Source organism: Lepidochelys kempii, chromosome 3, assembly GCF_965140265.1.
Source record: "Lepidochelys kempii isolate rLepKem1 chromosome 3, rLepKem1.hap2, whole genome shotgun sequence".
NCBI lineage: Eukaryota > Metazoa > Chordata > Testudines > Cheloniidae > Lepidochelys > Lepidochelys kempii.
The window spans coordinates 208,276,790-208,294,332 of NC_133258.1; the positions used below are offsets into that span (position 1 = coordinate 208,276,790).

At 41.2% G+C, this 17,543-nt stretch overlaps 1 protein-coding gene across 2 annotated transcripts in view; it reads right to left on the reverse strand.

Moving 5' to 3' along the window:
- POLR1B (RNA polymerase I subunit B) overlaps positions 1-17,543 on the reverse strand; it is a 37,479-nt gene that overhangs the window by 18,701 nt on the left and 1,235 nt on the right. The window contains exons 2-7 of one of the 2 annotated variants that reach the window (XM_073339883.1): positions 11,118-11,285; positions 9,528-9,674; positions 7,662-7,794; positions 6,107-6,243; positions 2,599-2,822; positions 340-511 (exon numbers count right to left, since the gene is read on the reverse strand). In XM_073339883.1, coding sequence (XP_073195984.1) covers positions 340-511; positions 2,599-2,822; positions 6,107-6,243; positions 7,662-7,794; positions 9,528-9,674; positions 11,118-11,285 — 981 coding nt within the window. Of the gene's footprint in view, positions 1-339; positions 512-2,598; positions 2,823-6,106; positions 6,244-7,661; positions 7,795-9,527; positions 9,675-11,117; positions 11,286-17,543 lie in introns of those variants that run through there. The other variant, XM_073339884.1, reaches the window with a different exon arrangement.

Below are 17,543 nucleotides of genomic sequence, written 5' to 3' on the forward strand. Positions count from 1 at the left end.
TGGATAATACTTCGCTCTCGCTGTAGATGTTATAGTGCTCTAACAAACGAGGATGAGCAAAAAGCACCATCCCTATTCCACAGACAGGCTAGCAGGCACAGAAAGGTTAAGTGACATATCCAAGGTCACACAGCAAACCAGGGGCAGAGTCAGAAACACCATCTAGATCTTTTGAATCTCAATCCTCAGCATGATCCACCAGAGCCCAGCTGCCTCCTCACAAACTCCTCTTATACGAGCCATTCAAATACGCCACATGCTGGATTCAGATTTGCTCTCTTTTCTGAATATCTAGAGGTTCTCCTGCCACTCACAGCTTTAAACACTTTAAGGCATTACCTTTAAGAACATGAGGTAAAGCTGCCCTGGGGTAAGCACCTCCTGATTCATAAGGCTATCTGGATTCTCCTCCATGCACTCTTCTTTGGCAAAAGCAAACAGCTTCCGGGTCATCAGACAAAGCAAGTAGAACTTCTCAGTTTTGGTTTTCAAGTGTATACAGATGCACTGACTGTAGGAATAGGAAGAAAAAGGGCCAATTAACTCCATCTCTAACAGAATTTATGGTCCAAGCTCCCGCCTGAACAGCCCTTGACCAAACTCTTATTCACTAACTCAAAAGTTAAGCTGCATAACAGTTTCCCCCACACACGTCTGGGGGTTTTTCAAAAATTTCAACGCAGACCACGGCCTGAAAGGGTTGAGAGACATCCCTCTCATCATCCTTAGAGATGCAAATCTTCCAGAACATGACTGAGGCACATAAGCAGATGAGCCCGCACTGCTGCTCCCAGTACTGTGCCTGTTATTTGGATGAAGAGAGACTCCTGGAATGTTAATTCTACACCTTTTTAAGCACCAAATTGACTTAAAAGCACAAAATTATTTTGAGACAGATCCACATGAAGGCTAAATTTCGTACACGGATTTCAGATAAAATGTGATGCAATCATATATGTGCATCACTAACTCTGTTCCACAGAGAAATAGTAAACACAAAATGCACTCAAAATAAATGTTTTCAGTGCTACCGTACCCATGCTGGTCCCAGGATAGGAGAGAGACACGGTAGGAAAGGTTATATCTTTTACTTGATCAGCTTCTGTTGGTGAAGGGACACAGCTTTCGAACTTGTCCCTTCCAGCAACAGAAGCTGGTTCAATAAAAGGTATTACCTCACCTACTTTGTCTCCCTCTAAATAAATGGTAAATAGAAAATGTACTCACTAACACTCTGTTACTGCCATGCAACATCACAATCAAACCTCCTATCATGTCCCAGCAGAGCACTCGGTTATAAAATTTTGGTCTGAATACAGCTTAACATGGGCAAGACGAAGTACAGACTTCCTAAATTCCTGTCAAAGCAGATCAGCTACAAGCTTACTTTCCCAGAGGCAAGTGCCATGATTAGGTAGCACCTATCGCCCTTGCTTATCTTAGCATTGCCATGATTGTTTCCATTCTGTCCTCCCTTGTATTCAAGTGTTTATGACTCAACTATAAAGGTCCACTCTGGGCCAAAACTTGGCAGGAAAATTCTTTTTCAAAATATGCAAGTTATAATTACCAAAGCCCAATTGAACGACGTGCACACCGTATCTAGTGCCTTCAGCTTCCTCCTGTCTCAACTCCCACTTCAACTGAAAACTCTTTCTGATGAACAAAATGTTCAGTTTAGTCCATATGGACGAAGAGCCCCAGGATATTTTGAAAGGAAAAAAATAGATAGTTTAACCTTGAAATTCCGATTCTTTGAAGATCATCATGAAGGATTCTTACTCCTGACTCTTGTCCTTCCAGATGACTCTGACTCTTAACATTTTTAACCCTTTGAGTCACCAGTAGGCTGGCTTGAGGTCTCTACCGCACTGACCATGCTCTAACTACAGGTATCTCAAGGACTCTGGAGCCTTCTAATCAGTTCCTTTCAAGGGCTAGCAGCAAGAGCTCCTCAACTCAAAACACCTGTATCATGAACCAGGGATTCCCTAATACCACTTCCTCCTTCCCCCCCACCCCTTAAAAATATTCAAAGTAAAAACTGGAATGGAATGCGGTGTCCTATGTTATTCCACGGAGGAAGCATTTATTTTCTCTCCTCTACCTAAAGATATACTGCCCAAAAACCTTTTAAGGTAAACTTCACTCACCCTGTTATGCTCAAGTGCAAAGGACTTCAAACAATGGGTTAAATGCCAAGCAGGCTGTGGTACAGTAGATTCAGAGTTAAGGCAGTGCTCACTGTTCAATTTCCTAACATCTATCTCTCAGTGTTGAGGATATTTAGATCTTTTATAAAACCCACTACAAAGCCATATGGCAAAATGCACGAAGGACCAAGTCTGCAGCTATCCTCCGAAATCATGCTCACATATTTGGTGGATATGTATTTGCAGACAGATTAAGGTAAATGCAAAGTTTCCAGAAACTAGCTGAAAACTGTCCCCATAATGTTATTCGGGGGTGGATGTCTCTCTAAATTTTTGTCCCTGAGTTTACTGAAAGGCTGGTCATGATACAGTAAGGTCAGGCAGTGAAATGTGACAACCTCTGTAGTTCAATCATTTACTTATATATTGCTATAGGAATACGTACTCCAAAAGGAATTCTGCAGCTTGCTCATTTGGGTACCACTCAGGAAGGTTGAGTTTCACTCGGAAGCATTTCCCAATGTAGTTAAGGACCTGCTTCTGCGTGGCACAGCCCTCCTCCATTACCATTCTCAGCATCTGAGAGATGCAGTTCTTATAGAAGGAGTTGTTTTCTCTTCCTTTGATCAACTCTTGAAAAATCTGGTAATCTGAGAAACCAGCTAATGCCTGGAGGAGAGAAAGGCACCAGATCAGAGAACAAAGAAAAACCAAGAGTAATAAATCACCATGTCTAATTAAATTATAGAATGGGACCAGGTCACTCCAGTCACTTATGCTGGTTTATGCTCTTGTGTCCTAATACCCTTCCCCTAAAATGAAAACAGTTTTCTGAGGTTCGATTAGCTGTGGAGAAAGACCCTGGGTATACACAATCTGATGATCACCACTAATACCCCTAATGAAGCCCCTGGAAAAGCAAAAGCTGGGTTAATACAGACAATGATGAATAAAAATAGTTTTTCTTCATTTAAATAAGATTTTTTTATATTTTTATAGACAGACCTTGCTTACAATATAAATTTAATTCCCAATTTGTCTCAAATCACTAATTATTGACATTTAAGTAAATTGAAAATAAGTGGTTTTTATAATGGAATGGATGGCTTAAAAATTAGATTGATTTAGCTATGTTGCATAGGACTGTGAAAAATTTCACACCCTGTGCGACGTAGTTAGATTGACCTAATCCCTGAAGAGACGCAGCTAGATCAATGGAAGAATTCATCCACCGCGAGAGGTGCTTTAACTACACTGATGGAAAAAGCCCTTCCATTGCTGTAGGAAGCATCTAGAATATGGTGCTCTAGCAACATAATTGCAGTGCCATAGCTGGGCCGCTGTTGCAGCTGTAGTGTACCCTGAGTTCAGCCACAATGCTCAAGTTTGCAATCCCTAGATTTAAATCCAACATTCTAAACTGGGCAGTGATCGTATTTAAACAAAACAGCTCACACAGACTGAGGTTTTATAAATAGAAAAATCAGAAATAACTTTCACTTGTTTACTAAAACAAAAATAAAGCCTGTGAAGAAATGTAATTTGTCAAACTAAGCTGCCATTTCAACAAAGCATGTGCATGTCGTCTGACAATGGACACATCCTGGTGGGTTGATAAATCAAATACATCAACTAGATTACAAAAGCAGTCTGACATTACTACCAGAAAGAATGTGCTTTCTTTTCAGGAAAAGAAAGATGAAAATAATTAATTGAAGTCAAGTCTTTACTACTACCTATTTAAAGCACAATTTAAATCATTCTATTCTGTCCAGAGACAGATATTTTGAAAACTTCCACTGTCTTGCTTAGCAAAATTCATGCACTGTGCTTACTAAATTGTATTCTAGAGTTATGAGCTTTTTTGAAAGTTCATTATCCAGTTGTTGCTTGCCTTCCGTAACTTGTGCTCTCTAAATGCACTCATTGCCTCTATAGAGGCACTGGGCTTATCCTCACAGCACCAGTTAGCTCGAGTTAGCACACCGGAGTTAGCCCAGCTCAAGTGAGAGCAACCACACTTCAAAACAACACTAGAGTTACACAGTTATTTGATTTGCAGCACAGAATGAATGGATTAGCTGCTGTTGAGTAGGGGGTACCTTGTGCTGTTGCAATCCCACAGCATTATGAGCTCGAGCATCAGCATCCCTGTCCTTCAAACAGCCCGTCCACCCCAGTTAGCTTGAATTTAAAGCACCATTTAACCGAAGCTAAATATTTGTGGTCATGGAGGGAACTCTAGTTGCAGTAATGCTCAAGTTATAATTCAAGTTAACTGTGCTACGAAGACGCACTCACATGGTAGGAGTTGCATACCTGAGGCAGTGGTCATAGAACTGTTTAGATTGGTGTCAGTTGGGGGCCTGCGCATGTCCCTTGAACAGACTTCCACCTTTGGGCTGAGGACATAACCACCCTTGGACCCTCTAACCGTCTCCTCTCTACCACAGTAAATGTGAAAAGGAGCTCGGCTCGGAAGCAGAAGGGAGCAAATGGGGCAGGGTGGTTCTGTGGAAGCAACATAACAAGAACTGGAGTTACGATAGTAACCCCCCCAGGTCTTCCTTCATGAATCTGCCTCCACAGAGCCCACTGTAGGAGAATAGCTGGCAGTGGCCTTGCTGTAGGGGTCAGCTAAGGAACCCTGCTAGTTCAAGGCTGAAACGCCACCCTCCTGAACCCAGCATCTGAAGGTGCGGGCTGAGCTCAGGATAGCAGCACCACAGCGTTCCCTTGAGGCCATGTTACAGACAGACACCATGGCTGTTGCCATCCCCCTATAGGGAATGAGCTCTAAGAGGTTCTGGAGCAGGGCTATAAGGTACTGTAGGTGAAATCAGGTTTGGATGCACAGTCGAATTCATTCGAAATGCCTTTGAGACAGGATGTCAGGGCTTTGGACTTTTTGCCCAAAGTTCACCACCAGAAGATTTCCTAAGAAATTGGTCCTGTCTAAACAACAACTAGCAGCTCTCCAGTTCAACATGGGTAGCCTCCTCTTCCCCAAATGTCTCTGTAATCTAGGGAGGAGAACGGGCAGACACTTTTATCATGGACGACAGTGCATCAGTGTCTGTGTCTTTGAGATCCTCCTGGCAGCAAAGGTAACCACCAGGAAGGAAGACTTGGAAGACAGCAAAATCCCAAAGGCGCCAAGGACCCTTCTGTAAGATTGGTGAGCAACAGGACAGGTCATGGTAATAACTATTACACCTACGGAGGTTTACAGGATTGGGCCCTCATATTTTAAGCCCGATGGGGCAAAGGGCTGACTTCCTTTGTGTCCTGTACAACACTGCACACATTGGTGGTTTCACAATCACTTTAAAAAAAACCCTGTATTTTTGCAACCACTTCTAACATTGTTTATCCAGGAAAGTTCTGTACAGAAGCAGCATTTTGTTTTTATACTATTTTGCTTGATTTTCAATTGGGATGACATGACTTATCTGAGGAGAACAAAGATTCACGTGCTCCCAAAATCTTTCACTGGACAATACTGCCAATAACTGGGATACGGACTGAAAACATTCTGCCAATATTGTGCTGGAGGATGTATTCTGCACAACAAGTTTTGTTTTAAAACAGTTTTATCCTTGAGTTCAGATGGAAAACTCCCCACCATTACCTTTTAAAAACATCTCATCAGTACTGTCTTATAGCAAAAAGCCAAGAAACTTTTATACAAAACCTTATTTCACCTTCTTCAGCTGTGTACACATTCTCATACTTCAGCCCTAAATATGATACTACCGACATAGGCAGGTCTGGCTTGGACTACAATCCTTGATAATCAAGATGACAAGTATCATTTAATGAAATACTTCATGTGGAATTAGTTATTGAGTAAGTCATTTTTCCAAGCAAGAAACAGGCTGCTACACTTTCCACAGCAATTCTTCAATCAACCTTCCATTCACCAGAAAACCTAAGACTAGATGATAGTTTACCTTCAGTGCAAATCCCAGTGGGAGGAAGAACAACTCTTTCTGAAAAATGAAGTTCAGCATCACTGTACCATTCTCCAGGTAGTGAAGGTTCATGTTTATAGCAGTGTGCTCATCCCTAACACAGTGCATCGATATACCTGCCAAAACGAACATAAGCAAAGATTCACTTCTACAACATAGAAACTATTGACTGCATTCTATCGGCACTACAAAACAAGCATTGTTCTCGATTGCTCTGGATACAGGTTAGATTTCCTTGGGTCGGGGCACTGTATGCTCAAAGGCGTCGTACTGAGACACCATGTCACACTTGTAGATAACTGCTTAGAAATTAATTAGAGGTCTCACTTCAGTTCCCACAGGATGGGTATTGAGATCACAGCTGGCCCGCTTGCTAGCAGTCTCAAGAGAGAGATCAAGGATTAATCAAAAACAGGGTCTGATTCGCCACTGCCTTCGGTCTGATTTGCAAGGTATTTCAGCATTAGTCGTCCCACTGACTTCACGGGCTATCCACGATCTTAAAATTAAGCACGTGCTGAATCAGGTCATTACCTTTTACACTAGTGCAAAGTGGGTGCAAAATGCTATTGTTGTGATCTGATATCATTTTAGACTCACTGTACAGTGTACATGACTCTGCAATGTGTCAGGCAGTGGGGAATCAGGCCCATGGTGACTGAACTATTCTTTTATTACTAGATGTAGCAGCATGACAAAAGGAGTTCAGATACACTGGTGGGACAAATTAGGGAAACAAACGCAGATCCTGTACCACCATCCTTCTAGATCATATGGAACAAGGAGTATATTGTGTGTCTTACACAGCAGCTTCAAGCTCACTGTCAAAAACGTACCTGTTCTGTGAATAAATATAAACAATGCATTTTTAATGAGGCAGAACACAATGCACCGACAGGATTTTCATTAAAAACAGGGAGCGCTGATAGTGAGTTTTAATATAAGTAACAGGCAGGATTCAAAGGAGAGCCATTACCAATTATGACACTGAGCCTTACGATGGAGGTAGTGTAGATTCTATTTTAACTGTGGATAAATCTCTTTACTACCTTAACTTAGTGTAGGGAAAGGAAATTCAGTGTTGCCTACAGCATCAACAGACTTCTGTGGCTATTGGATTGATGGACTCAGGTTCGTTTCCATCACACCCTGCTCACAATGTAAGATGGATCACCCAGAATCAGACAGAATACAATCCAGTATCACCTGATATTGATGGTTCAGATTACAACAATCAAAAGCCATCAACCTTTCTTATGCCTTTTATAATGTAATTAGCCTTTTATTTTCACAAGCACTAAAATTCATCCAAATGTTAAAAGAATTGCTTTTTCCAGCACTGGGCTTCTCCCTTTTCAAAGAATTGAATTTCCCCTCATCTGAGCAGGCTGCCATGTTTATGGTATAGCACAAGTGCATGAACAAAACAGAAAGCAATAACTAAATACAGTAAGTCACCTGCTCTTTTTCTTTTGTTTATTCTCAAACAACTGTCTTACTAAGGTGATGCCCCTAATGAAATCACTACACTTACCATACTCTGTGTAACCAGGGCCTCGGCTTTTCCATTTGGGTCTTATCATTGCAATGGGGAAGTTTCGTCTAGGCATAATCAGCATTCTGATAACTTTTTCTATACCGTTAACTATAAAATAGCCTCCCATTTCCTGACAAGAGAAAGAAGTGCTTTAAAAATTAATACACCAGAGTTCAAAGATCTGAACAGAGTATCTATTATACAAGAAACAAAATGGAAGTGAGAAAAATTAGCTCTTACTGGACAATAAAATACACACCATCTTTTTTATATGTATGGAATACATGGCAAGTTGCATTGGCATGTGCTTGGGATGCATGCATTACTCACACAACAGGTAAGAGTGCATTATGGAGGTCATCCCAAACAAGTGCCAATAAACCTGCTATACTATTATACGCTCTGTATAATTCCATGCATTTTACAAAAATAACTATTTTAGTGGTGTTTAAAGGAGTTATTGGGACTATTTTTTGTATCCGTCCACGTGTAAAGCCAGGCGCACTAGTTACACTAAGTCCAACTGTAGAAGATGCAGAGAAAATGAGAAGACAAGACTGAAAACTAAAGAAACCTCTAAAATGACCTATAATAACTTTAGTATACATAGAAATATCACAACTTTAAAATACCATACCTTGGGCCCTTTCAGAGCTACTAGCAAGTACTATCTACTAAGAAGCTCCCCTTTCCAAGAGTAAAGTTCCTGTTTTGAGTGATATAAAATATTGGATTTAAAACTTTTCACTGATCTGAATGTTCCCTCTCCCCACACGAGGTCTCTGCGTAGAAAACTGGGAGGAAGAAAAGCTCTATTCCACACTTGGAGAAAAGAACATGACTGTGTCTCCAACTGATTTTTTTAAAAATGGCCGCTCTTTGAAGCCATCTGAAATACTAGACAAAGCCTCGGGTGAGATGCATTAGTGTGCAAAGTACACGTAAAGTGGCCAAATACACATGATACATGCACATTTATTGCATGGCTTTGCAATTTAGCATGTGTGTGGTGCTAACATCCAATACAAAAATTAATTCCAGAGAAAATTTTCTTCACCTTTACATGTTTGTTCAAATTACGAGTGTGCAATCAAAGTTAATTATAAAGATGCATGATACGTGGCTATGGGCCTGGCAATAAGAGAGTATCATTGCAGATTACACGGACTGAAAGCAGACTAATTGGTTATTTACTTTGTAAACTGAAAAGAAATTATTACACTTTTAATGAAAAATGATAGCACTATATGACTCTGTATTCACATATTCAACTTGTTATCAGACAGAGCAGATAAAAAAGCCAAAACAGCAAAAGTGAACCCAAAAGTAATTGAGAAGTAAAATCTATGGCTATGAAGGGGATATGTATCACGTCCAAAGAGCCGTACTGTATGAGTCTCACCATCAGCCAGGAGCCCCAGTACCATGGCTTAGCAGTAGCTGGCAGCCGGGGGCAGAGTGTGCTCAAGCCTTAAACTCTAACACCGAGAACAGAAGCAGCCCTGCATGCCTCCAGAGGAGGGGAAGGATAGTTTTCCGGAGGCAGCTGCACATCTGGAAAGTAACATCTAGTACCAGTAATGGTCACTGCCTGCATGAACATGAGGTACCCCATGAGCTCTTACCTTCTCAAGATGAGGGCTATAGGTATTCTGAAGGGCAAGTAACCTGAAGCCACCTCGAGAGCTGAGACTTATGACCCCAGAGAAACCACACAGAAGCTTTAAGAAAGGTGTAAACTCAGAAAATATGCCACATTGTGCTTCTAAATAGAGGTGCCAAATCCTTCAAGCTAATGTAAAACCCACTTCCCTTGTCACATGGTAAAGAAGATATTCTTGTCCCACCAAAATCTACTGTTACCTCTTCTTCCTCATGGTGTTCAATCAGAGCTCTGGGAGGAAGACTATGTAAATTGCAAAGTTTAGATTTCACCATGATTGGAACATATCCCAGGGACTGTTTAATAATCCCTTTAGGAATGCCATTCACTGACCAGCTGATGTCAGCCTATAGAGAAACAAATACATCAAATTATTAGGAAAGTTAAAATAACAGACAACAATAAATATAGCATGCTCTCGTTAGAGAATGAGCTACGTTACAGCATTGTATATTCAATACAAAACCATAAATAGCAAAAAAATTATACTGTCTGCAAAGAAAAACAGCAGCAATTAGTTACAATTTATTATACATCAATTATAAGAATAAAGACAAACAAATATATTATAGTGGATGCATGGTCACATCTACTGTAGTTCAGGTTATATTGGGACTTTCTTTATAATTCCATTTTTATTCAATTATAATGTGAATAAAAATTTCCTATGTTTCATCTCTGCCTGAAGGAAGGATTATGGCTTTGGGGTTGTTTTTCTTTGGAAAGTTTAAACAAAATTACAAAAGTTATGCAAGGATGAACAAAACTCTTACAATGGTGGAATTAAAATTATTTTTTCTCTTACACAACAACTGAAGTAGTTTGATATTTCAGTGAGAACTAAGTCCTACTGTTATTTACAACCCCCCCTCGAAGCCCCAAATTGAGTATTAGTGCTTATGATGTTTATAGCCTGGCAGGAGGCAGAATAATAGACTTCACAGCATTGGAGTACTGGTATTTTTAATCTGTTATGCAATGTTAACTATGTAAAACTTCAGAACAGTTTCACAAAAAATTGAAGAATTATTTTGTATTAATGCGATGGCTCCCTCTCCCAGCAAAACCAGATTGCCTGTTCAAGTCTCTTACTACCGTCAAAGTCATAATGGAATTCCTGCTCCTGTAACGTAAAGAAGCTAAAGCATACCAATAAAGTGAAGAAAAAAATCTCAGATTTCAGTAAAGTGCAGATACTGGCCATTTTATGTGGTCTGGCTTGCTGAGATATCACAGGGTAGGCAGGCATCTGCACAGCCTGGAAAAACCCAGGTCAGGAGGGAGAGTGACATGGGTCTCTGCCAAAGAGAGGTGAGGGATGAAGAGCCAAGATCCTAGGGTGGGTGTCCTTGAGGGACAATGAAGGGGAAATATGGGTACAGTTACCCTGAATTGTGACATATACAAATATTTCTTTAATGGCTATCAATATCTCTGGCGTTTTCAAGTGTAGAAACAAATGCCAGACATCATTGCAAAGGTGAGACTCATGACTTTCCAGCAGCATAAGGCAATGGTCCTCCAACTTTTTCCATTCTGTAGGCCATTTTGTAAAAGAAAGATCTTCTCGTGGATGTACCTCTTCTACTAACATCCCAGTTCCCCACAGTGTGGTTCCCAAAATGTTTCATTTCAAGTACTACTGGTGATCCACAGAACAGCTGGAGAACATGTGGGAAAAGGTATTTATTTACAAGCTAATGGTTTATAAGCAAATATAGCACATACCAGACAGTGGAAAAGTGGAGTTTTCATTCCCTGAAAGTACTATTCTAGCCATTACTACTTACAGTCAGTTTCCCACGATAGGTGCTTCTGCGTCCTCTACATTCTGCTGGGTATACTTTCAGCTCTTTACAGATACTCCCTTTTGGTACCATAGGAGGACTGATGACAGCGCCCACAACTGCCAGAGTGATGCGTTCATTTTTGAAAGCAAACTCCAGAGCAGGAACAGCCTGAAACCCAAAAGAAACTCTGTATGTGTACATATACAAACAACAGTAACAGGAGACTTGATCTATCCAGTTATCGGTAGAAAAAGTACCATATATACTCATTCATTAGCCCATTCGTTTATAAGCCGACCCCCCAAGATGAATAGGGAAAAACAGTAAAAACTGTATGACCCTTTCATAAGCCGACACTATATTTCAGGGGTTGGCAAACTTTGGCTCCCAGCTCGTCAGGGTAAGCCGCTGGCGGGTTGGGACATTTTGTTTACCTGGAGCATTCGCAGGCAAGGAGCCCCTCAGCTCCCAGTGGCCGCCGTTTGCCATTCCCAGCCTGTGCCTGCAGACGCTCTAAGTAAACAAAACGTCCCGACCTGCCAGCGACTTACCCTGACAGGCGGGGAGCCAAAGTTTGCCAACCCCTGCTATATTTTAAAAGCTGGCGTCACAAGAAACACTCAAAAGTTTTGCTAGAATTATTTTAATGTAATCTAACGAAAAACCTGTTATAATAATCATTGAACAAATGTATTCATCTTCAAAATTACAGTCAGTATTTGAAATCAGTAAATGGATATTTAAAACAAGTAACTTAGAACAATATGAGACTTTAAAAAGTCTTAAAATCCTTCAAAGTCTGAATCAATCTCTGATTCACCAAACAGTTAATTAAACTCAGCTTCAGTCACAGCTGCACCTGCATTGTCATCGTCGATTTCGGCAGTTTTGTCTTCAGACTCAGATTCCTTCTCATCATCAGCCTCTGCTGTGTCATCATCAAATATGGCATCATCTTCTGACCTGTTGAGTGCATTGCTGATACAGCAATTCCTAAATGATTTTTCTATAATTTCTGACCTGTTGAGTGCATTGCTGATACAGCAATTCCTAAACGATTTTTCTATAATTTCTGAGCGAATGGACACCCACACGTCCTTGATCCACTGGGTGACCAGATGGATTTCGGGCTTCATAAGATTCTTGCCTTTTGTCAACTTCACCATGCCTGAGCACATCCATTCAGACCACATTTTACGTAGCCAGTCTTTAAAGGGTTTGTTCAGGTAGACATCAGGTGGTTGTAGAACTGAAGTTAAGCCTCAAGGTATTACAGCCAAAGTAGTTGTCCTATTTTTGGCCACATTTTTCACCTCATCTGTCTTGTGTGCTCTGAACATGTCCCAAACGAGCACAGCAGGTCCCTTGATAAGTGCTCCTGGTCTCTTATTTCACACTTTTTCCAGTCATTCAATAGTCCCACTTTCATCCATCCATCCCTTTTCGATGACACCAGCAGGAAATTTCATGTTTTTCGGTAAGGTTTTTCTTTTAAAAACAACAACAAGAAAAAGCTTTGATCCATTTGCCAAACATGATAAAACCACCCTAAAATGGATTTTTTCATGGCCATTGATTTTAATTAAAACTGTTTTTTCCACCAATGCCGGTTACCATTCTGTTGCTTGCTCTGGAGATCGAATGTCATCAGTGTTTCTTCCATATTTCCTATTTGTGACAGTTCAAATGCATATTCCTTCTGACATTTTATAATAAACCTTTGGAAAGATTCAATTTTTTCTTCCAGATCTCTCGGCAGCTTTTGCGCTTTGTTTGCTGACGAAGACAGAGACTATGACGGTTCATGAAGCGAGTATACCAACCCGCTGATGCGACAAACATTGATGGCTTTACTGACTTGTATTTGTCATCTTTCGACATTTGCAGAGCACGCAGACGAATTCCAGTTCTAGTGACAACGTACCCATTTTGTCGACATTCAACAACCCAATTATTGACATCTTTCTCCAGCTCAGGAAATGAAGCACACCTCATTGGACATTTTTTTTTGCTTCTTGGCATGTCTTTTAGTGTTGTTTTATTTTTTTGCCATTCTCTTACTTGCTTCTCATTGATACAGAATTCACGAGCAGCGGCGCATTTATTGTTTGCTTCTGCATATTCAACAACTTTAAGTTTGAATGCTGTGTGATAAGCAGACCTTTTGCTTTTGATTTTACTGTTGTTCATTTTAAATACTAGTATGAAAATAGATTATTATTATTATTGTAGTTACAAATTTTGTAGGACTTTATATAGGAATGTCACCTGCTTTATCACTGGCAAATTATTATTGTTCTTTTTTTATTTCAAAGCAGCCCTGTAGATTGGCATTTCTGTGGGGATAACAGGCTATTTCAATTTTATTAGAGAGTCCATCGATTCTGCACGTTATATTTTGTGAACTGCATGGGTCAAATGTCATGCAGATCTGCAGCACTGCTCTTTTAGTATTCCTTTCAAGCCAAACTAGTCCACTAAACAAAGCCTTTGCAACTTTAAAAGGCTGCAGTATTGACATCAATAAATGGGTCGGCAAACTTTGGCTCCCGGCCGGTCAGGGTAAGCCGGGTTGGGACATTTTGTTTATACATTGTCTGGAACGGCGAACCGCGGCCGCAGGGGGCTGAGGGGCTCCATGCCTGCAGACACTCTGGGTAAACAAAACGACAATGTATTAGATATTCAATTCAATGATTTCATAGAGTTTAAAATCATCAAATTTTGGTGTAGACCTGTTTATAAGCCGACCCCCACTCTTTGATGTGTCACTTTTTTACCAAAAATATTCGGCTTATGAACAAGTATATACGGTAATATGGCAAAATACAATGTTTCCAATAAGTTCCTGGAATGTACTGGGGACAACCTATTGTTTCAGAAAGAGGAAGAAGTGACCTGGGGCAGCCATTTTAGATTTGATTCTGACCAACAAAGAGGAATTGGTTGAGAATCTAAAAGTGGAAAGCAATTTAGGTGAAAGTGATCATGAAATGATAGATATCATGATTGTAAGGCAAGAAAGGAGTGAGAGCAGCAGAATAAGGACAATGTATTTCAAGAAGCACACTTTAATAAACAAAGGGAACTGGCAGGTAAGCTCTTATGGGAATAAACTCCAAGGGATAAAAGAATTCGGGAGACAAGGTAGTTTCTCAAGGAGACAATATTAAATGCACAACTACCAACTATTCCCATATGAATGAAAGAAAGGAAGAATAGTAAGAGGCCAATATGGTTCCACCAGGAGCTCTTTAATGACCTGAAAATCAGAAAGGAATCCTACAAAAAGCAGAAACATGGATGAATTGCTAAGGAGAAGTACAAAAGAATAGCACAGGTATGTAGGGACAAAAGTCAGAAAAGCTAAGCCACAAAAAGAGTTACACCTAGCAAAGGATATAAAAGGCAATAGAGGTTCTTTAAATACATTATGAGCAAAAGAAAGAAAGGAAAGTGTAGGTCTTCTACTTAGCAGGGAAGGAGAACTAATACCTGATGGCATCAAGAAGACAGTGTTTAATGCCTAATTTGCTTCAGTCTTCACTGAAAAGGTTAATAACGGCCAGATACTCAACACAATTCAAATTAACAGCAAAGAATATAAGCCAAAATAGGGAAAGAACAGGCTAAAGAATATTTAACTCAGGTAGATGTATTCAAGCCAGCAGAGCCTGATGAAATTCATACTAGGGTGTTTAAGGAACTAGTGGAAGTAATCTCAGACCCATTAGCGATTCAAGCACTTATGGAGGACAGGTGAGGTCCTAGACAACTGTAGAAGGGCAAACATAGTATGAATGACTCACTGTCAAACTGGGAGGGCATATCTAGTAGGGTCCTGCAGGGGTCAGTTCTGTGTTTCACCCACATATTTATTATTGGGGCATTTAGTGCACTGGATGAGGTACACCACTTGTTGTGATAGGTGTGTGTAGGAATCATGGATCTTGAAAGGTGTGTTGTGAGGGTTGTTGATCATTGTGGTAGTGCAGGTAGATCATAGGTTTTGCACCTGTTGTTCTGGCAGGATCTGGTGCCACTTTGAGCTAGTGTCCTGATCTGTGTGGATCTTGATTCTGATGAACTTGGGAGAGGTTGGGGGGTTGTTTGAAAGCTAGAAGAGGGGGTTCAGGAAAGATTTATTTCAGGATGTGGTCCCCATACAACCAGAGTATGGGTTGTATCTGTTTGATGATACTCCATACGGGTTCCAGTGTGGGATAGTAGGTGACAACTAGGGGTGTACGGTCAAGGGAGATTATTTCTATATTGAACTGGGTTCTTGCAGGTGAAATGAGAATCACTACGCTCTCAAATGAACTTACTCAGAAAAATGACAAAAGACGACAACTCCACATCACCTGTGGGTGAATACTTTTCACAACGATCACTCTATACCTGACCTCTCAGTCGTCATCCTCAAAGGAAATCTGCACAACGCTTTCAAAAGACGACTGTGGGAGCCTAAAGTCATAACATTGCCAGACACTAAAAATCATGGACTGAACAGGAACACTGGATTTATGGCTTATTACAACAATCTATATAACCCATTAACTGTGCCTCACCTCCAGCTTTACCCCAGTTCCTATGACTGGAGAAAGAAAAGGAGTACTTCTGGCACCTTACAGACTAACCAATTTATTTGAGCATGAGCTTTCATGAGCTACAGCTCACTTAATCGGATGCATACCGTGGAAACTGCAGCAGACTTTATATACACACAGAGATCATGAAACAATACCTCCTCCCACCCCACTGTCCTGCTGGTAATACCTTATCTAAAGTGATCATCAAGTTGGGCCATTTCCAGCACAAATCCAGGTTTTTTCACCCTCCACCCCCCCATGCACAAACTCACTCTCCTGCTGGTAATAGTCCATCCAAAGTGACAACTCTCTACACAATGTGCATGATAATCAAGGTTGGCCATTTCCAGCACAAATCCAGGTTTTCTCACCCCCCCACCCCCATACACACACAAATTCACTCTTCTGCTGGTAATAGCTCATCCAAAGTGACCATTCTCCCTACAATGTGCATGATAATCAAGGTGGGCCATTTCCAGCACAAATCCAGGTTTTCTCACCCCCCCACCCCCATACACACACAAACTCACTCTCCTGCTGGTAATAGCTCATCCAAAGTGACCACTCTCCCTACAATGTGCATGGTAATCAAGGTGGGCCATGTCCAGCACAAATCCAGGCTCTCTCACCCCCCCCCCTTTTCCCAGGGACACACACACACACACACACACAAACTCACTCTCCTGCTGGCAATAGCTCATCCAAACTGACCACTCTCCCTACAATGTGCATGGTAATCAAGGTGGGCCATGTCCAGCACAAATCCAGGCTCTCTCACCCCCCCCCTTTTCCCAGGGACACACACACACACACACACACAAACTCACTCTCCTGCTGGCAATAGCTCATCCAAACTGACCACTCTCCAAGTTTAAATCCAAGTTTAACCAGAACGTCTGGGGGGGGGGGTAGGAAAAAACAAGGGGAAATAGGCTACCTTGCATAATGACTTAGCCACTCCCAGTCTCTATTTAAGCCTAAATTAATAGTATCCAATTTGCAAATGAATTCCAATTCAGCAGTTTCCCACTGGAGTCTGGATTTGAAGTTTTTTTGTTTTAAGAGAGCGACCTTCATGTCTGTGATTGCATGACCAGAGAGATTGAAGTGTTCTCCGACTGGTTTATGAATGTTATAATTCTTGACATCTGATTTGTGTCCATTTATTCTTTTACGTAGAGACTGTCCAGTTTGACCAATGTACATGGCAGAGGGGCATTGCTGGCACATGATGGCATATATCACATTGGTGGATGTGCAGGTGAATGAGCCTCTGATAGCGTGGCTGATGTGATTAGGCCCTGTGATGGTGTCCCCTGAATAGATATGTGGGCACAGTTGGCAACGGGCTTTGTTGCAAGGATAGGTTCCTGGGTTAGTGGTTCTGTTGTGTGGTATGTGGTTGTTGGTGAGTATTTGCTTCAGGTTGGGGGGCTGTCTGTAGGCAAGGAGTGGCCTGTCTCCCAAGATTTGTGAGAGTGTTGGGTCATCCTTCAGGATAGGTTGTAGATCCTTAATAATGCGTTGGAGGGGTTTTAGTTGGGGGCTGAAGGTGACGGCTAGTGGCGTTCTGTTATTTTCTTTGTTAGGCCTATCCTGTAGTAGGTGACTTCTGGGAACTCTTCTGGCTCTATCAATCTGTTTCTTCACTTCCGCAGGTGGGTACTGTAGTTGTAAGAAACAAGATCTCTGTCAAGCTAGGTGTTTGTCTCTGTCTGAGGGGTTGGAGCAAATGCGGTTGTATCGCAGAGCTTGGCTGTAGACGATGGATCGTGTGGTGTGGTCAGGGTGAAAGCTGGAGGCATGTAGGTAGGAATAGCGGTCAGTAGGTTTC